General features: G+C 32.5%; 1 protein-coding gene and 2 long non-coding RNA genes across 4 annotated transcripts in view; 1 reads left to right on the top strand and 2 right to left on the bottom strand.

Moving 5' to 3' along the window:
• Window positions 1–4,021: 4,021 nt before the first annotated feature.
• LOC126892386 (uncharacterized) lies at window positions 4,022–4,620 on the bottom strand. The gene is made up of 2 exons (XR_007700811.1): window positions 4,357–4,620; window positions 4,022–4,282 (listed from the first exon to the last, which is right to left on the bottom strand). It is a non-coding gene; the product is annotated as an uncharacterized LOC126892386 (long non-coding RNA).
• Window positions 4,621–4,810: 190 nt separating this feature from the next.
• LOC126892384 (rho guanine nucleotide exchange factor 39) overlaps window positions 4,811–21,601 on the top strand; it is a 49,162-nt gene continuing 32,371 nt past the window's right edge. For both annotated transcript variants that reach the window (XM_050661902.1, XM_050661903.1), the window contains exons 1-2: window positions 4,811–5,264; window positions 19,646–19,965. In XM_050661902.1, the coding sequence (XP_050517859.1) occupies window positions 4,931–5,264; window positions 19,646–19,965 (654 nt within the window). In that variant the 5' untranslated portion in view covers window positions 4,811–4,930. The remainder of the gene's footprint in view (window positions 5,265–19,645; window positions 19,966–21,601) is intronic.
• On the bottom strand, window positions 17,138–18,063 carry LOC126892385 (uncharacterized). The gene is made up of 2 exons (XR_007700810.1): window positions 17,934–18,063; window positions 17,138–17,276 (listed from the first exon to the last, which is right to left on the bottom strand). It is a non-coding gene; the product is annotated as an uncharacterized LOC126892385 (long non-coding RNA).

The raw sequence follows: 21,601 nt of genomic DNA, 5'->3' as shown, positions 1-21,601 counted from the left end.
AACTATTAACAATAATTCAATCAAGAAATAATAACAAGCCTGAATTAATAATTTCATGATGGGTAAAAAAACAAACATATGAAATGTGTTTCATCGGAGCCCTCTACAATGGGCAGAATATTGGCAAAGATCAAGGCAAAAATTAATTAATTTGTCTATAATTTTGTTGTTTTTTTTTATTTTTTTCCCAAGAGGTCCCGGTACGGCGTACCGGCGCGTACCGTCACAAAAACAGCACTGAATTCAGGTACTATAATTGTTAGTTGTTTTCTAGCGGTTAACATTAAAAATCGGTCTTGAGCTGCAGTTTTAGCACGCTCAGGGCCTAGATGACGTTGGGCTGGACTTCCAGTAGCCTATCACAAAATGCCGCCACAATGAGCCACTTTATAAATTCATTTGAAATTAAATGAGGACGTGAATTTATTTTTATTAATTGTATTATATTATAAAAATATCCCTTAATAAGACGTTTTCGATGTGTGTATGTAAACTAAAGAAATCCAAACTAGGGAAATAATATGCAAAACAACAAACTTAAACCGTCTTCTAATGAATTTACAAAAAATGTAGTCCTTTTAGTTATGCAACCCAACATACTTTGATACAATTTTGTTTTACTTAATAAAATTTTTATGGATGTTCCTCTATTATTTATTATTTTGCTGTGCGAACAATCAGGTTATTAGGCATTCCAAATCACGTGATATAATATGGCTGCTGGATGGCGAAACTGTCATCCATAGGCGTATCCAATGTTTAAACCACTTCATATTTAATTTGCTATCACAATTTCACAAATTTCGCTACACAATTAACAAAAAAACAAAACCAAACAGGATATTCTTTACAAATTTGTCAATATTCAATGTAAACATTAGATACGCCATGACCACCCCCCTTAACTATGTCTATGGGCATGTCAGTTTAGCCATCCACCGACCACCACTGACAGTTCATTGGAATCCCTAATTAGGGATTCCAATGAACTGTCAGTGGTGGCCGGTGGATGGCTAAACTGACATGGCCATAGACATAGTTAAGGCATAGAGGTATATATTAACATAGAGGGAGCCTACCTTCCGCGCTTCCTGACGACAAGATCTCAGGGACTGGTTTGCTGCATCTCCTTCTAACACATTGTATCGAGAATCTATAATGACATTCGGTGTGAATATAGGCACGGAAGAGGAGGACAACTGTAGCAGCTTTACTATGCGTAAGAGTGAAACAGCACTAATCCAAATAAAAAAGATGGTGTCGTCACTTCGCTCTGAATGACACTCTCTCTATGCTAATATTTAACTCTATGAGTTAAGGGGGGTGGTCATGACGTATCTAATGCCCAAGTAGCAATTTTTCGACGCATTAGTTGTCAGTACAAACAAATGCACTGTATATAACGTTGCCACAGTGGACTTTCAGTTGTTTCGGCCAACGACCCCTAACCCGACTGACATTACGATGTTACAACGATAAGTAATACCTTTAGTTATATGGGCAACTAAGTTATTACTATTGTGACAACTACATATCACAGTTAAGTTTTTTCAACAATCGCAACAACAATCGACTTAAAAACGTTATAATGCTAAACTAATTTACGCCCATGGGTTTTCTGGCCGACTAGGTAGTTGTCTCTCACGACCCCAGGACCTTTGTTCTAGATGTGTGACACGTTTGCGGCAACTTCAGGAGCAAAAAAAGAATTTACTTTATAACCTTACTTTTTTCTTATTATTTTATATTTTATTTTGCTGGATTTTTTCGATTTATTTAACAACCTGTTTATTTGTTTTTATTAGCTGGTTTCTCCATTGTCCATTGTTTTATCAGTAGATTTGATAAGCTTAAATCTTTGTATCAGCTTTGCTAGACAGGGTTGCCAGGCCAGTTCTTACTCTTTCAGTACTATTCGTTGCAAGATAATTCGGCTGGAACTCCGACAAAATATGTACGTTTTGTACATATTTTGTCTGAATTCCATCCGAATTATCTTGCAGCGGATAGTAGTTTTGCTTTCAAAAAATCAATAGAAATCAGTAGATTCTTTTTAGGCCCTGGAAATACAGTAAAACCTGTGTTAACGGTTACCTGTCAAAATCGGCCACTTGTCGCCCGGTTTCATAATCAACTTAAAGTAAACATTAAGTAAAGTTCACTTTAAAGTTGGCATTTACCCATATATGAATTATTGTGATAAAGGTAGGTACCAACTTATTTAAAATTTAAAATCCACTTTAACTGATTATGAAACCGAGCGTTACAATCATTTTGAAAATTCTCCAAACCAATTACATGAAGATTTCCTTATTTAGATCTGGTATTTACCAGTTTTATTTCTCTGTCCATCTATTATCATCATCTACGTCCTGAATCTTATTTTCGGTAATGACTTTGGGAAATTGTAACAAAATGTCTGAAAATAATTTAGAAATGGGGTAAATACTATTAAAAAGCAAATTTTATTTTAGTGATAACAAAATATTGAAATATACCAAACATCTAATAAAAAACATTGCCTACTAGAATTTTTTAAATAATATCAAAAATATACCAAAACAGTAGATATCTACTAAATGTGGCAACGCTGTTAAGGAGAATGATGCACTTCATTGCACTGGTCACATGACCTCTGTCACCCAATAAGAGGGTGCGTTCTAAAGTGGTTGGGATAGTCGGCCAGGGCCGTGTTTGGTCGGCGATTGGACTTCTCGGTTGTCTCATCCGTCTATGGTTGGTAATAAGGTATATTTTAAGTAATATTGGTAATATTGTTTAATGCACCATTTTGGTTTTTTTGGGATGTAAAGAAAATAAAAACACAAATTATAAAAAATGCAGGCATTCTCTAATACTTTTAAAAGCACCATCAATACATTAAATTTATACAAAACATCTTTAACATAAATTCTGGCTTTTATATTAAAATTAGATTTTTTAAATTTGCATATTTTTTGTTAAAAAGGTGATAAAAAATGAGCGCGTGTGTTTTTTAAAGGTGGAATATCCATATTTGACGGTAATCTGAGATGCGTTTATAAATTTCACATCAGGTAATTTTGTTTAAGTCCTTATTTATGTATTTATATAAATTTAAATACCTGATATGATGTCAAAATAGTTTACTTTTTATATAGGTAAAAAAACATAACCAGTCCGACTCTTTGAGCAACCATTGCACGCAGGCGCTTTTTATAGTCGCTTCAGTTGTCTTATGCAACGCTTAAGGTTGCCTAGGCAACGTCAAGACAACTCAAAAATCGTCCACCAAATTAGTGCAGAATTGGGTCGTCTTCTAGGCAATAACAACGTTGTAACAAAACGTTGCCACGCGGTAGACAACGTTGTCGCGTCGACAAATTGCTACTTGGGTGTTTACATTGAATATTGACAAATTTGTAAAGAATATCCTGTTTGGTTTTGTTTTTTTGTTAATTGTGTAGCGAAATTTGTGAAATTGTGATAGCAAATTAAATATGAAGTGGTTTAAACATTGGATACGCCTATGGATGACAGTTTCGCCATCCAGCAGCCATATTATATCACGTGATTTGGAATGCCTAATTGGACCAAGGTTAATAGATTAGGGCGTAGGTTGTCTCATAACTGTAGACCAATCAAAGGCTGGCTTTTTAAAGGCGGGAATACGTCATCCGTACGACAATTTTAAAATTGTCATAAGAGTCAATGCTAATAAAAGGTTCAAAAACTTAGGTTTTGCAATATATTTTGAGATTTTCTTGGGTATAGGTATATTTAAGTGGTTCTTATATTGGTAATTATATCAATTTTTCCCTTAAAAATCAATAGTCTGCTAACAAAAAACTAGAATTCATTTAACACTTATTATGTGTGTTTTAAATGGAGAAAACAATTTAATTAGCACAAAAATCCAAAAAAATAGAAGAAAAAGTTTAAAATCAAAAATACTAATATGTAGGTACTTACTTATTATGTTTTTCGTGGAATGTGCAGCACTTTTATCATTTTTGGTGGTATGCAACAACAAAAGAACGAATAATATAAATAATTTATTATTAGGTTAAAATATAAAAAAGACGTAACATAATATTAACATATTCAGACACGAGGAAATGTTTGCTACCTATTTTCTTATGTTTAGAGGCCCATTTATCTTGTAACATTTTATTATCCATTATTGTTTGATAATTTAAGGTATTTGGGAAATGTCCAAAAACATTATTTTGTTTCCATCTGGTTCAGGAATTTTGGAGTTGCTTTTACATATAGCTATGCTACAAATGTTACCACCACTCATCTAAAAAATGTTTTATTATTATAACATACAAAACTACATATTATTATGTGTAATATTATAATTGTTAAACTAACCTTACACGGTTACGAAAACACACTTCACAAGTCATTACTGCCTTTGTATAGGACCCAAATAAGTAATTATAGTAATATAGTCCTTATATGCTTAAAAACTCAACAAATATTAAACAAATAAACGATATTATAAGAAAATTCCACAAAAATATGCGGAAATATAACCACATACAACTGTCAAACTTGACTTTGTCGTACGAGTGACGTAGGCATTCCCCTCCCTCTCGCTTCCGCCCACATAGTTATGAGATAACCTAACCCCTATCTATGAACCTTGTAATTGGACTACTTCCAAAAGTTGATGCGGTGTTGCCATTCGTAGTTCACGGCTTGTAAGCTTAGGTGGCTATGTTACGTCTATGTTACAGACATAATTTTTGAAAATGTCAACTGTCTATACATACAGTAATATGACAATTGACATATTGTATATTTTATTTTTTTCCATGTTGTATTTTTGTTTTGTTTTAGATAACGTTTTCCCGCTCTAAATGTTTATTGGATTTGCAAATGCAAATGATTTACTTAATTTAAAATTGCCATTATAAGCCTTAAAAACACATTACACGTAGACATGGGTAAATCAGTTGCCGGCGCTCCACAAGGTGGTACGCCAAAAAGATCAAAACCGTTAATTGAAAAGTGTACTACTCCTTGTAGTGTTAAATTAAAACCGTTAAAGAGTAGTGTTTTTAACAAGAAATATTCAGAAATGAGCCCAAAGAAACAATCTGCAAATAAAACGCCGGGGAAGACTTCAAAAATTTTGGTTGTATCTACTGAAAACACACCTCAGACTCACATGGAATTTAGCCAAGAGCTAAAGAAAGTATTAAATGAACGAAATGTTTTAACGTCTAAAACAAGAAAAACAGTATTTGATGCTTTAGATGAAATAAAGACAAAAGGTAAGTTGGAATAATAGTTTTTAAATTATTATTTTTGTTTTGAGGCATTTGATCAAATGTTTGGATTCTTTTTTTCTTGTGTGCCGTGCTTGGTTTCAAGCGTTGACTATCGTCGTATTAACAGGCTAATGATTTGTTTCTTGGTTGGCAGCTACATGAAACAATTCCTGGACGGTTCAACCTGCCCATTGTCTAATGTTAGACTGAGGCAAGCCGCACACCAACGAAACATGAAACGTAAAACACGTTTCATGAAAATAAAACACGGCTAAACAAATCTTGAAGTCCGCCTACCAATGAAACGAGTGTGATTCATGCTCATAAAACATTTTTATTTTCGGAGAGTTTCATAAATGGCCGGACGTTTATTTATTTAGCAGTGTTTTATTTCCATGAAACGTGATTGACGTTTCATGTTTCTTTGATGTACGGCCTGCCTGACAGGACAGTTGTTTTCTTCCAACCTAGCGTTTTCCCTTCATTTTGCCCTGAATGATCAACTTGGATAAGCGATATTTGGGTCTTCTCATTATATGACCGAAGTATTGAACCTTTCTCATTTTTATGATGTTTGTACATGGTCTCTAGGAAAAGTTCGTTATAATATATATCGCTGCTTCACAAGAACATAGGTTTATGTCAAAAAAGACGATTTTAGAGGGAAGGCGTTTTAAAATTTTATGGAAATGATTATGAGCATAACTCCGAATAAGTTGTTACTTTAAAGAAATTACCTATACAATTTTGTTAGAAATATATCTAAATACAAACTGTGATAACTAGATAAAGGACATCGCACACATCTTATGGAAAATATAATGTCACTCAAATTTAATAAAATTTATACGAATAGATTCGTTTTAAATTAACGATCAAATCTTATCATTGCGCCAAATCTTAATTATGATTAATTACGGCGCAAATTGCATTTAAAGTTTATCGAAATCACATTTTTTGAGTCAGTAAAAGTGTCAGTTACAATTACTATTGCTCTGGGTGCTATTCACAAGAGCTTAAACCCCGCTGGGTCTAAGCGGATTAGTGAAACTAATCCGCTGATTTATGGAGTAGGTACCGACAATTTGGGTATTTTAAAATATTTTTTCTCTCTCTAACTTATGTACGTACCCATTTGATTTCAGATTTATTTATATCAATTTCTGCTCTTATTATTGAAAATATAGAGTTGGCGCAATGATAAGATTTGACCGTTAATTTCGCATTAATAAAACACATCTATTCGTATAAATTTTATTGAATTTGAGTGACATTATATTTTCCATAAGATGTGTGCGATGTCCTTTATAAAGTGTTTTTGTTAACCCCTATTACATTTGCGTCTTTTTTCCTCGGAAACATTTACTTCAACTTTGTTAAAATGCTGACCTAACAAAAAAAGGGTCCTTATTTTAGAGAGAATTTTCACGAAAACTAATTATAAGTATATAAGATCGGTCATCCTTGACGAGAAGTAAACACACACGACACACATTGCTTCACATTCACTTCACACAACAAAATGTTAAGTATTTAACTAATTTCGTGCTAAACAAATATATACAGATATAGATGATACAGATATAGATGATTGCCACTTGAAAACCAGTGATTGCCACCACTGGCAATAACTGGTAAAAGTAAAGTTCTTGCAATAAAAAAAGTAGTGGCAACACTGGAATTTTAAATAGTAAATTTACAGATTGTAATGAGTTACAGTAGAGTCCCGTAAGTTCGGTCACCTCGGGACCGGACTCTAGGCCGAACTTAAACGTGGCCTAACTAACCTATGCTTATCTAAAAAAATGCCCATTTATTGTTTGTATGGATCTAGCAAAAACAAAACACTTATACATTAAGTACAAGACAACACAGAGGAATACTCTGACATATATTTAACATAATATGGAAAGATATACCTTTACAAAAATACTATAAAACAATACTTACAGAACTCTAAGCCTAATGAAATTTAAAAATATTATTGCACAATGGTGGTTTGCCTTCTTGAACACTTAAAAAAGTCAGTAATTTTTTTTCTGAATTTTCTTTTCTAATGATTTTTGATGTGCAAAGTGTGTGACTAATGCTCAGAGAGCCGGCCGGACTAAGCGGAGACCGAACTAACTGAGGCCGAACTTACGGGAGTCTACTGTATTCTTATTTAAGTTGGTTAATGGTCTGTTAGATTGTCCTAATATATTAGAATATGTTACTTTCCACATACTACGTCGTGATCTAAGGCAACAACCAACTTTTCGAATTCCCTTTTATAGAACAACTTATGGTGTGAATAATCCTCTTGACAGATGCATGTCTTTGGCCAATAATCTGCAGATTGACTTATTTAAATATAGTTTGAACCAACTAAAGAGGTACCTGTCTTGTATTACATAGTATTAGGTTTGTTTTAAATGTTTTTTGTTTTAATAGTTTAAAATTATAATTTTTTTAATAGCCTATGTATGGTCATTCCACCAACATACGCCTGTTTTGGATTATCGCGACAACGAATATTTCAGTGTGCAACATAAGAAGTACGAAAGTAAATGGCTCTAATAATTATTCCAATATACAGCAATGTAATTTGCAATTTATTTTCGTTCTTCATATTTTGCACAATAAAATATTCGTTGTCGAGATAATCCAACACAGTCGTATATTCGTGGAATAGGGTATACCTACTAGTTATCTCAATGATCTTGATTCATTAAGTCTGATACAATTATAATTATGTACTAGTTTTTTTTAATTTGGATATACCTAGTTATAAGATCTAACCTGTTTTAAAATTTAACTTATGTTTTTGTACTGTTAATGGGTGTAAATAAATAAATAAATAAAAAATAACCCAAACCAATAATGGCCACTTGTGGCAATGACTCTTGTTGAAACACGGAAATATTCACCCGTGTTGAGCTGCCCCCCCCCCTCACAAATTAAAATTAATCAATTAAAAAACAAATGGCTCTGATTTATGAGCTTTCATATTCCGAACTTCAAAAATTTTTTGAGCTCATTACACTGAGCAGGAATTTAATATTTTAGTGGGAGGGCTGACTCAGTCCCCCCCCCCCCCACTACTTAAAAATAGGGATATTGAATCGATCTTTGCGACAGAATTACGAGCTATTTATGAGCTCTTGAAATAATATAGTTTCGATTTTTGAGCTCATCCCCTTCCCCCCCAAACAACCCTTTAATTGATTTAACACTTAAGAGAAACATGCTGAAAAAAATTAAAATACAGTAAAACCTGTCAATAACGGTCACTAAAAATGACAGAACTATTGGCCGATATAAAAAGGTGGCCGTTAATACCAGGTTTTGTAGTCCACAAATTTTGGTTTGGGGAACTTTGAAACTGGCCGGCTAGTTCAGGTGGCCGTTAACACAGGTTTTACTGTATATCGTATCACGGATATAATTCCTCTAGCTTATAATATTCTAAGAATAAACTCTTAAATCACGCATTTCGATTATTGAGCTACAACCCCTTCACAAGAAAACCACCCCATCTTTCCGGCTTAAGAGAGAGTTGTACTTAAAATGCATTAAATTAATTATTTGGCGACTACATATTTAATAAATTTATGAGCTCCAAAAATATGCGCATTTAGATCATTAAATTGCAATTCTTTTTGTATAGTGCAGTCACTGAAGGTAAAAATCAACAGTTGATACGGCCCCCCCCTAACATATTAAATTCCTGCTCAGTGTAACAAGCTCAAAATTTTTTATGTGCAGAATATGAAAGCTCATAATGCAGCGGTATTTGTTTTTTAATTTTTGCAAGTGGGGGGCCCAGCTCAACATGGGTAAAATATTATGCAACCAGTCATTGCTAGGTTCATTTCTTTAGAAATATGGACCCTTAACTGAATTTAAACATCAAACACATGTATTTTAGACTTTTAGAGTATTTAAGAGAGCATCATGTGTAAATAAGTTTATAAAACAATACTTAATTTACAAAAGTGAATTAGAAAAAGAAAAATGTACTTACCTTAATTTTTTCATAAGAAATCACAAAAAACAGGAAGCAGTTTTACACAACACTATAGTTCAAATTCAATAGGATTGTCAGGTCAGACATTTTGTAGATCGTAAATACTTGATGGCAAGCGGCTATATATTTACTTGTTTATTAGCCCTTATTTTCCCTTATTTTAAAAATGTGCATGCCACTAGTGTACAGAACCTATAGTTTTAATCCATAAGTCAAATCTATCATTTTTAAGCAATATCCTGACAACCCTATTGAATTTCGACTATAAGTGGTATACAGTAGAACCCTGATTATCCAGGTGCGGATTATCCGTGCTGCGGATTATCCTTGCTATGATTTTCTATTACTCAAATTGCATTTTTAAGGTTTTATCAAAATAGCGTCATCGTTAATCACTCAAGGGAAACTCTATACGCCGAAAGAGAGACTCATAATGAAAGATTTATTTTTTCTGTTATCTTTTTATGGTAGGTACACATGTATGTGTTTACATACATTATGTATTATACATAAGAAATACATGTTCAGATTATCCGTGCTTTTCAATTATCTGTGCCACCTCCGGTCCCGAGGAGAACGGATAATTGGGGTTCTACTGTACAACAAAAATGGCTGCAGCTAGAGTATTGTACAACAGTATACAGTTGCCAAATATAATAAAGTATAAAAAATATAAAGTATAAATGTACTTGCAAAAAATGTAATTTGATTTCAAGTCATTTTCATATTTTCTTATTATCCTGTCAGAATGTATTAATCATGATAAAGGTAAGGTTAATGAGATTTTTCGTTTACTCGGTATACAACAACAAGAGTCCAGCATTGAGCATGTAGTTCGCATTGGCAAATCATCAGATTCTAATCGAATTAGACCAGTCAAAGTAGTATGTAACTCTAATACTGTGAAACTAGCCCTTAAATCAGGCAATAAACTTAGGGGATCAATCTACAGCATCTCTAGAGATCAAACCAGAATGGAAATAGATGCTTACAAGGCAGCAAAAAGAGAACTGGAAGAAAGAAAATCTGCTGGTGAAGTAAATCTGGGCATTATATATCAAAATGGGGCCCCAGTAGTTAAAGAAACTAAGCAAAAAAACTAGTTTCATCCCCATTAGCAGTATCTTATCAAAATGTTGGTGGCCTGCGAACCAAATTATTTGATGTGATAAAGAGTATTTCATGTTGTTCGTATGACATTATAATATTTGCTGAAAGTAACCTTAATGATAATATAACCGATTGTGAGATTACATGTGTTGGCTTTAATATCTACAGATTTGACAGATCTTTAAGGACGAGTCCCAAACAAAGCGGTGGTGGTGTTCTGGTTTTTGTGAGCAAGAAGATACAATCTCAACGTATCTCGATTAATGAGGACAGAGTTGAGCAAATCTATATCCTATGCCAATATAAAGCAACAAGGTTTGTGGTGGGTGGAGTATACATTCCTCCACAATCTTCACGAGATACTTACAGTTTGCATTGTCAATCTATAGAATACCATACGTTACACTTCACTTAACATATACATATTTGGCGATTACAACCTACCCAATGCAACTTGGCTGAATGACGAGTATGGATTAATGGTTCAGTGTCCTGGAGGGGATCCTGCAATAGATGTTGCTCAAGAGTTAGGGTTTTTAAAATTCTTTCAACACATTAATGTTCCTAATAATCGTAATGTATTTTTAGATTTGGTTTTTTCAAATGTTAGGGAATTAAATGTCTTGAAAGCAAAAGATCCTTTGGTAGACCCTAGCCAACACCATGTGGGTTATGAGTGTTTTTTAAACTTAGATTTAACTGATTCAAAAAATTTAAAATATGATGAATTTTTTTATGATTTTGTAAATGGAAACTACGCTGAACTTAATAACTTCCTTGCATCCATGGATTGGCAGAACTGTCTGGTTGAGGGTGTTGATAATTCTGTGGGTTTGTTCTATGATGTTCTGTTGACGGGGATAGCATTGTTTGTACCATTAAAAAGATTCAGAACATCTTCCTTCCTAAATGGTTTTCCCACGAACTCAGGAATTTAACGCAGGAGAAAAAACGTGCCCATTCTATGTACATGAGAAGTCAGTCTGATGCTGAATATGTTAGGTTTTCTCGCCTTAGGGCTGAGTGTAAGCGTTTGTCTGATACATGCTTTAGTGGCTATATGGGTGGAGTAGACATTAGCTTAAAAAATAACCCTAAATCATTTTGGAAGTTCATTAATGACAAGCGATCTACTCATAGCTTACCGAGTTTTTTATTTTATTTAGACCAATCAGCATCTAACGGTCAAGATATAGCAAATTTATTTAAGAAGTTCTTTCAAACTGTTTACTTGCCTAATAATGGTCAGCTACGGGTGCCCTGCTACCCTGAGGGTAGCAATGTAAGTACATGTATTAGACCTGCTGCGATATCCATAATTGAAATTTTTGACAGTATAAGTGATCTTCCCAATAAGCTGTCAGCTGGTCCTGATGGTGTGCTTAATTATCTTTTGAAAAAGTGTGTCTGTACTCTAGTCATACCTTTGCATTTACTGTTTAACAGGTCTTTAGCAACATCTATGTTTCCGGCTGCTTGGAAGGAAAGCTACGTTATACCTAGTTATAAAAATGGGCAAAAGGATAACATTGAAAATTATCGCAGCATATCCATTCAGTCTGCAATACCCAAGCTTTTTGACAGCCTGGTGGCCAAGCAGCTTTCTTGGTTGTGTAACGGATTAATTTCTGATTCGCAGCATGGCTTTCGCATAAAAAGGTCTGCTGCGATGAACTTGGTCGAGTATCAGTCTGACTTATTGTGTCAAATGGAGGATCGTAAACAGATATATGCCATATACACGGATTTTTCGAAAGCGTTTGATCGTGTTGATCACCAAATACTCTTGGAAAAGCTGGTGTCTGTGGGTTTTGATGTTAACTTTGTCGAGTGGATTAAGAACTCCTCATCGGGGCGTACTCAACGAGTGAAGATTGGTAGCTGTTTATCTGACATTATTACAGTAAGCTCCGGAGTTGATCAGGGTGGCCATACTTCTCCGCTTCTTTTTATCATCTTTGTTAATGATATAAATAATTGCTTTTTGAATAGTAAATGCTTAATGCTAGCTGAATCTGAAATTCTGGAGACCTGTGGATGGTTTGTTGGACCAGGCGTTGTTGCAGGAGGATCTTGATAGACTGCAGGAGTCGTGTATTCGAAACAAACTTTTCTTGAATGCCAGGAAATGCTGTTTTATAAGCTTCTTTCGGAAAGTCAGTAGAATTGGATCAGGTTACATCATTAATAATCAGCCACTTGAATATGTATCTTCCGTTAGGGATTTGGGTGTTGTTTTGGATGAGAAGCTTTCTTTTGTGGAGCATATAAATGCTGTATCTGTGAAGGCATCTAAACTTTTGGGATTTGTTACAAGAAATTGCAAATTCTTCTCTATTGAATCTACTAGGCTTGTTTACTGTAGCTTAGTAAGGTCCCTCTTGGAGTACAGTTCTGTGGTTTGGTCACCCTATTTCCAGACTCATATTGATACTATCGAGAGAATACAACATAGATTCTTGAGATCATGTGCTTACTATACACAAACTATCATTGTCAATCACGATTATTCTTTTCTTGAACAACAGTTGTCCCTACCTCCACTTAAGGTAGGTACGCCGTGACATAGCAGGTGCTGTTTTCATTTTTAGGATCATAAATGGACTTATAGATTCTCCCAATCTTTTAAGTCAGATTAATTTTAATGTTCCTTATCAAGCTCTCCGTTACCATAATATGTTTAAAATACCTTTCCATAGAACATTGTATGGCGTTCACAACCCACTTGATAGGTATATGGGATTGTTAAATAATTACGAACTTGATTTATTTAATATAACTCTAAATCAATTAAAAAGATCTCTTGCTCTGTGATGTTATTTTTATACTCTTAAGTGTTATGTTTGTATGTTGTATATTTTTTTGTAGTCAATATTTATGTTATATATTAATTTTCGTGACATATGAAATTTTTCAGTGTTTTTATACTTTTGTAACTCTCTATTTTTTAGATTAATTAAGTCATATTTAACACATTGAATTTATTATTACCTTTTGGAAATGTATTAATATTTAACTGTAATTTTTCTGTTAATGGGGTTATCCCGTATAATAATAAATAAATAAATAAATAAAATAAGAATTTAAGGGTTAGTGGCAATAAATGGTAGAGTGGCAAGGACTGGTTGTTTACCTTATGTGGGTCGTAGGTCCCAATTAAGAGATGGATTCATCAGGGCAACACTTAAATGAAGGTACATGCTGCCAGATTTTGCCACCAAATCACAATACAAAGTTGACATTTAAAAGCTGGACACAAACAGATCAAAAAGAAATGTACATGAAAAGAAAAGCACAGGACTACACTGAAATAATAGACTGGAATGTTGTAAAACTATCTTATCCACCAGTTCTTCGCAAAGTTTCAAATGAAGATATAAGTACCTGCATTACATCATGCCAGACTGGAATGTACAAAACTATCCCAGCCAGCCACGAGCAGTGCAGAAAGTTGGTCACGGAAGCATCGTCTAATGTATGTATGTGGGTTGTGGGTCCCAATCAAGAGATGGATTCATCAGTGCAACACTTAAATCAAGCTACATGCTGCCAGATTTTGCCACCAAATGACAATACAAAGTTGGCGTTTAAAAGCTGGACACAAACAGATCAACAAGAAATGTACATACAGTCGACTCTCGTTAATTAGAAACTCTAGGGACTCTTAAAATATTACAAATTGTTGAGTGTTTGAAATATCAAATGGTTCGAAATTTGTGAGAGAAAATAAATAAAACTTCGAATTATTAAGTGTTGATCAATTATTATTTATTAACTGCTATTCTATAACGATGACAAAAGTTTAGAAGTACATTCGTGTACATACATGTATGTATTCATAATGTGAATTAATCAATCTTTCGAAAGAACTCTATTATACTGCTTTGCTTCAAAGCACATTGCTGCTGCTCAGACTGCTCAATAATTTTTTTTAAGAGAAAAAGTGCCTGAAATGCTTTTTCATCACTTTCGTTCTGTAGACAAAAGGTTTGTAAGGTATCGAATGAGGATCTTGCTTCCTTAACTGAAACAAAGGCGTGTTGAAACAAGTTTGAAAACTGTACTTACTACAATCTTTCCACCTCTTTCTCTCTGCAACTTTGAATTGTCGAGTGTTGGACGCCGATGAGTTCGAATTAACGCGTCGTTTTGTCATAATATAGCAATAATTTTTTTCGTTCGAATTACCAAGTGCATAAATATGTATTGATTTAGTTCGAAATATAAAGAGATTTTGTAGGGAACTCGTGATAACTTTGAATTATAGAGAGTTTCGAATTATCACAGGTTTGAATTAACGCGAGTCGACTGTATTATGTAAATACAGTAGAACCTCGATTATCCGGGTGCTGATTATCCGTGCTATGATTTTCTATTACTCAAGTTGCGTTTTTGAGGTTTTATCAAAATAGCTTCATCGTAAATCACTTGATGGAAACTCTACATGACGAAAGAGAGACTCGTAATGAAAGATTTATTTTTTATGGTAGGTACATATGTAAGTGTATACGTACATATGTATTATACATAAGAAATACATGTTCGGATTATCCGTGCCACCCTTCGGTCCCGAGGAGCACGGATAATCGGGGTTCTACAGTAATGTAAAAAAACACACTCATTGTGTGGTTGGAGAGAATGTTGTGAGTGGAGCTAGAAGTGCAACCACCTCCTTGTTGAGAGTTCTGGGTTGTTTAAATATTGTTATACAATATCTAAACAAGCAAAGAGCTTCACAAAGTAACAGAAAAATGATATAACTAAATATTTTTTAATTTATCAAAATCGTCAAAAATTTAAAATGTTTGTACATTTTGATTGACCTTGCGAGATCGGAAGATATTTGTTAAATGCGTAAAACTATTTTGTTTATTACTCAATCGTGTAAATAAATTTTACCATAGGAATAAATAAAAACGTACAAGGAGGATAAATAAAAAGTATTTGAAAAAAAGTAAAATTTCATTTTTTTTTTTTCATAATCTTTAGGCCCGTTGTGGGATTGGAAGATAAAGTCCGATTCAAATAATTTTTTTTGTTGTTCTTTTAATTACCAATCGCAACTTTTCTGCAGTATAGCTACACGGAATTATCAACCTGACTTTTTTCGCACCACTCTAATATGCAACCATTCAGTCGGCATGCAACAAAAATCATTCTAAATGAATCGAATAGAGGCAATATAAAGTATGTCCCTGTAAGTTGTATCCATATGGAAAACTTTTTTATTATTAATTTTACGAAAAAAAGTTATTCTTCATAAAAAGCTCTGCATGGTCCAAAACCTAAGATTTAACCATCAAATATCAAATTTTTGAATATTATACGAAGTACAGTAGAACCCCTTAAATCCGAACCCCGCGAATCCGAACCAACGGAAAGTGAAAAAAATTTAAAAATTCAAGACAAAAACTTAAAAACATGTTTATTATACAGAGTAAAGCCAGAAAATTGGACAATGTAGACTAGGAATTGGACTAGGACTTTGACATTTAAAAATTTTTAAAAATAAATATTATACTTTAATAAATAGGCACAGTATATAGGTTTATAAAGTGTTTATAAAGGTTAAACACAAACTTACTTTGGTTCTCTCGTAGTCAACTTGAGTCCAAAAATATTGTCTACACTCTTGCGAGAACGTTTGGCTACTCAAAATCACAATGAAAGTTTTGAACTACTAGTTAAGGCTAACTTTCGGATAATCCGAACTTTTCGGAATCCGAACAGGCTGTCCCCCCAATTAGTTCGGATTTGCGGGGTTCTACTGTATGTCAAAAGTTTGAATTTCACTCAAGAGTAAAGTAGATTTATTTTTCACAATATTGAAAATTGCTATTATAAAAAGTTGTTTGGAATTAAAAACTATATTCTAGTGTGCAATTACATCCTTCTAATTGATTTTTTTTTTTTGAAAAATTATGGATAATGTAACATTATTTTCAGTTATTGCAATTCAGATAACTCTTTTATTAATAATTTTACGAAAAAAAGTGATTCTTAATAAAAAGTTCTGCATGGTCTAAAACCTAAAATACAACCATCTTATGTCATATAATATTAATTTTATATGATGTATGTCAAAAAATATGAATTTCGCTCAAGAGTAAAATAAGTTTATTTTTCACAATATCGAAAATTGTTATTATGAAAAGTTATTTAGAATTAAAAACTATGTTTCAGTATGTAATTACATCCTTCTAATTGAAATATTCTGAACTATAAAGGTACTTTACTGTTGATCTAAATTTATCTTTTTTGGCATACCTCATATAAAATTGATAAAATTTGATATAAGATGGTTGTATTTTAGGTTTTAGACCATCCAGAACTTTTTATTAAGAATCACTTTTTTCGTAAAATTAATGACAAAAGAGTTATCAGAATTGAAATAACTGAAAATATTGTTAGTTATCCATAATTTTTCAAAAAAAAAAAAAAAAAAAATTCAATTAGAAGGATGTAATTGCATATTACAATATAGTTTTTAATTCCAAACAACTTTTCATAATAGCAATTTTCAATATTGTGAAAAATAAAGCTACTTTACTCCTGAGTGAAATTCAAACTTTTTGACATACCTCGTATAACATTCATCAAATTTGATATCTGATGGTTGAATCTTGGGTTTATGACCATGCAGAACTTTTTATAAAGAATAACTTTTTTTCGTAAAATTAATAATAAAAAAGTTTTCCATATGGATACAACTTACAGGGACATACTGTATAAGTAATTTTTTAAATAAAAAATGGGATACTTCTTTAGTACTTTATGGTTTTTGACTATAGCTCTAAAGATGGCTTTGTAAGCTGAAAGCTGTCAGCAGGAATTCAATATTTTTATACACTTCAAAAACACTTTTCTTTTCCCATTCATTCATTTTTCATGTGTACCTACAAAAATAAATCAGTCTTTTATATTGTTTGATCAAAATCACTCAAAAGTTTCAGCTAAAATTTATAAATATACAGTGAAATTATTTAATTTTAACAAGCTGTATTTTTTTCATAGCATTATTTTATTAAGGGGGGCTATGCTTTGAAATCAACATTTAATTTTTCTGGAAAATATGTTAGAATTATGTTATTTTTAAATTAAATAAACATATTCAGTACAATTCAAAGAACATTCGAAAAAAAGATTTAAAGCAAAATAATGATCATTGGATCATGTGAAACAAAACTCAAAACAATTTTATTAGCTTCTGGGTTTCTCGAGGTAACACTGTCAAGTTTTTTTAGTTTTAACGAAATATTTTTTGCAAAAAGGGTGAAAATCAAAATATTTATTATTGTTAAACAAAAAATAAGCATAAAACAAAAAATATCTCGACAGCGTTACCTCACGAAATGTCCAAAGAAAAGCTATGCAAAAATTCAGGTGGATTGGTCAAGTAGTTTTTGAGTTACAATGTCCACCACCTTGAAAAAAAAAGTTTTGAGAAAAATGCTTTTAAAATTCTGACAACTTTTCGTTTTCAAAGTCTGTTTCATTTATTATGGTAAAATGATGCACACCGGAAAATATTTTTGAATAGCCGAGTTACTTACAAAAGAGAAGAGGAGCTGTTGAACGTTTCTCACTACGCTCGAGCTTACTGGTGTGAAGCTGCTGCAAAGCGTGTCAACTGTAGAAATATTCAACATGCTGTATTTTCGGTAATTTTGCTCTCATCAATCTGAAATTTTCAGAAATATTCTTGAAATTATGTATTTTCATGTAAAATAATACAAAAAAAATTCAAATGTATGTCCTAATAAGTATAACACCCTGTAAATATGAAAAACTTCAGCCAAAGTTATTTCAACAAGTCAAGTTAATCAATGTTAACAGTAAATGGATCATTTATTTTTTTTTATTTATTAACGGGATACCACCCAATTTAATATATTATACACAAAATATTATAATTATCTAGTGATACAATAAATATAAAGATATAGTAAATATGACAAAAATTGGCGATGCAGCTATATATTTATAAAAAACAAATATTAAAATAATACAAAGTAAATAACAAATATAAATCACATAAGATTACAAAATTTTTTTAAACACTGTCTACAAACATTTTCCGAAGCGCACAGCAACAAATCAAGGTCTATTCTATTTCCATTTAGAATGATTCTACTCAGCGGAGAATGCCTACCAAAGTTGCAGCGATGAAATTTAATTGCAAAATTTTTGGGATGTTCTAGTAACTCTAGAGGGAGCATTAAAGTCAATTAGAGACAGTAGATCATTGCAATTAATTTTTGAATTCAGTAGTTTATGAAGAAACAAAACATCAGCATACATCCGTCTAGAAGATAGCCTAGGAAGGTTTAATTTATTTCTAACTTCTGAGTAGGAATGGTCACTTAAAGGTTTGTGTAATTTAAAACTTAAGTACCTAATAAATTTATTTTTGACTTTTTCAAGCTTGGCTATATGGACTTCATAAGTGGGTGACCAAACAACTGAGCAATACTCAAGAACGGATCTAACTAGGGAAATGTAAATCAGTATGATGGAATTAATGTTATGCAAACATCTAGAAGTTCTAATAATGAAGCCTAACATTTTAAATGCCTGGTTATTCACATAATCAAAATGAGCGCAAAAATTTAGTTTGGAATCTAATTGAACACCTAGATCTCTTACAGTTGATACAACCTTCAGTGGTTCTTCAGCTAATTTGTAATTATAAAAGAGGTTGTTAATTCTTCTACAGAAACTAATAGAGTGACATTTTCCAACATTAATGCTCATTTGGTTCCAATTGCACCATGCCATAATTTTGTTAATATCATTTTGAAGTTTTTCACAATTCGAGAGGGATTCGATAATTCTATAGATTTTTAAATCATCAGCAAATAGCAGAAATTTAGAGTTAATTTGAGATTTAATGTCATTAACAAATATATTAAAAAGGAAAGGCCCTAAGTGGCTTCCTTGTGGAACACCAGATGTTACGGAAATTTCACTAGATTGAAAGTGTTAAATTTTAACAAGTTGTATTCTGCTAGTTAGGTAACTACATAACCAGTTATACAGATTGCCCGTAAATCCAATAGTTTTAAGCTTGTTACACAACAATTTATGATTCACAGTGTCAAATGCTTTGGAGAAATCTGTATAAATAGCATCCACCTGTGCATCAGATATGTATTGCGTGAAAAGTAAAAGATTTGTAGAAGTTGATCTACCTGAAAGAAAATCATGTATCAAATCTAATTAAATTCTTTTCTTTAAAACACTAATTTTTACTTAAAATTTTTAGGTGAAGAAGAGAACCGATTGTATAAACGAGAAAAAGCCCTTCTTGAGATTATAGAAAGTGAAACAAAATATGTTCATCAGTTGGAGATGATTATAAATTTCTTTTTAAATCCTTCAGTAGACAAAAAGTTACTGAAAGGTGAAGACTTTGAATCTTTGTTTGGTAATATTTTACCAATATATAATGTTAATAAAGAATTACTGGAAGAATTGGAAAAAAGTTCAAGTAATGTTGCAAAAGCATTTTACAAGGTTGCGCCATTTTTTAAGCTATATTCTGTGTATGCCTGTGAGTTTAAAAACATATTGAAAATTCTTCAGGTAAGCATTTATCTTTATAGGTCTGGATCCCGCGTATGAAAAAAAAGTTTATTAATAGCAAGCTGAAAATTTGTTAATAGCTTAAGGGTGTCTAGTCGGATAAACTTTGATATATGGGAACACTGGAATAGGGGCAGTTTTAATTGTGGAACCGGTTAAAACTTTGGAACGGTCAGACCACGAAAACGGCACATTTATTTTGTCCGACAGAATAGACTTAAACTCTCCGAACAGAGATTAAACTCTCATGCAAAAATCAGACTGCTATTTATCACCTGTCATAATTCCTGTCATTTGACATATTCTACATGTTCTACTCATTAAAACGCCCATTTTGGTGATAAATAGCAGTCTGATTTTTGCATGAGAGTTTAATCTCTGTTCGGAGAGTTTAAGTCTGTTCTGTCGGACAAAATACATGTGCCGTTTTCGTGGTCTGACCGTTCCAAATTTTTAACCTGTTCCACAATTAAAACTGCCCCTGTTCCAGTGTTCCCATATATCAAAGTTTGTCCGACTAGACATACTTAAGGGGAAGTCTACTGTGACAAGGGAAAAAACAGGCCGATTTTCCGGATTTTTTTTCTAACAAAATATGAATTGTACATTAAATTAAATTAAACCGTTAACTTTATTATACAGGGTGTCCAGAAACTCTACCGACAAACGAAGACAGGAGATTCCTCAGATAATTTTAAGATAATTTAACCCAACTCACCTAGTCCGAAAATGCTTCCTAAGGGAGCTAGAGCTCTTTGAAGATGGCGTCATGTAATTAGTTTTTCTTAAATACCTCCAGAACGCTTCTATTTAGAAAAACGAAAATTGGTATACATATTTACTTTCCAGAAATGAATCGATTCCATCCATTGCGAATTTCTAGCACAGGTCATAGGCGTCCGTTTTGGGTAGGGCAACGGCTATTTTATCGCCTAACTTTTTTGTCTTTAATTTTTAAGCATTTTTGACTCTGAATTATTTAATTGTGAGTTATTCTAGTACTAAAAGGTACTCTTAGTTTAAGTCAATAGGATACACCGTTTTCTAGAAAAATCGATTTGAAAATTTTTCGTTCCTTAAATAAAAAAAAAAGATTAAAAAAAAACTGTTTAGAAAGATGAAAACTGGTACATTTATTTATATTCCAGAGATTAATCGATTTCATTAATGGCGAATTTCTAGTACCGGTCATAGGCGTCCGTTTTGGGTAGGTCAACAGTTATTTTATAGCATACCTTTATTGTCTTTCATTTTTAAGTATTTTTGACACTAGATTATTCAATTATGAGATATTCGAGTACTAAAAGTTACTCTTGCTTTAAATTGGTAAAATACATCGGTTTTTTTTTTTCAAATTACCAAAACTAAAAACTTTCAAATCGATTTTTCTAGAAAACGGTGTATCCTATCGACTTAAAGTAAGAGTTTTTAGTACTAAAATACCTCACAATTTAATAATCCAGTATCAAAAATGCTTAAAAGTTGAAGACAAAAAAGTTATGCAATAAAATAACCGTTGCCCTACCCAAAACGTACGTCTATGACCGGTACTAGAAATTCGCAATGGATGGAATCGATTCATTTCAGGAAAGTAAATATGTATACCAATTTTCGTTTTTCTAAATAGAAGCGTTCT

This window comes from Diabrotica virgifera, chromosome 9 (genome assembly GCF_917563875.1).
Source record: "Diabrotica virgifera virgifera chromosome 9, PGI_DIABVI_V3a".
NCBI lineage: Eukaryota > Metazoa > Arthropoda > Insecta > Coleoptera > Chrysomelidae > Diabrotica > Diabrotica virgifera.
Note: the sequence above shows the minus strand (reverse complement) of the source record. Positions and strands in the feature narration are given on the sequence as shown.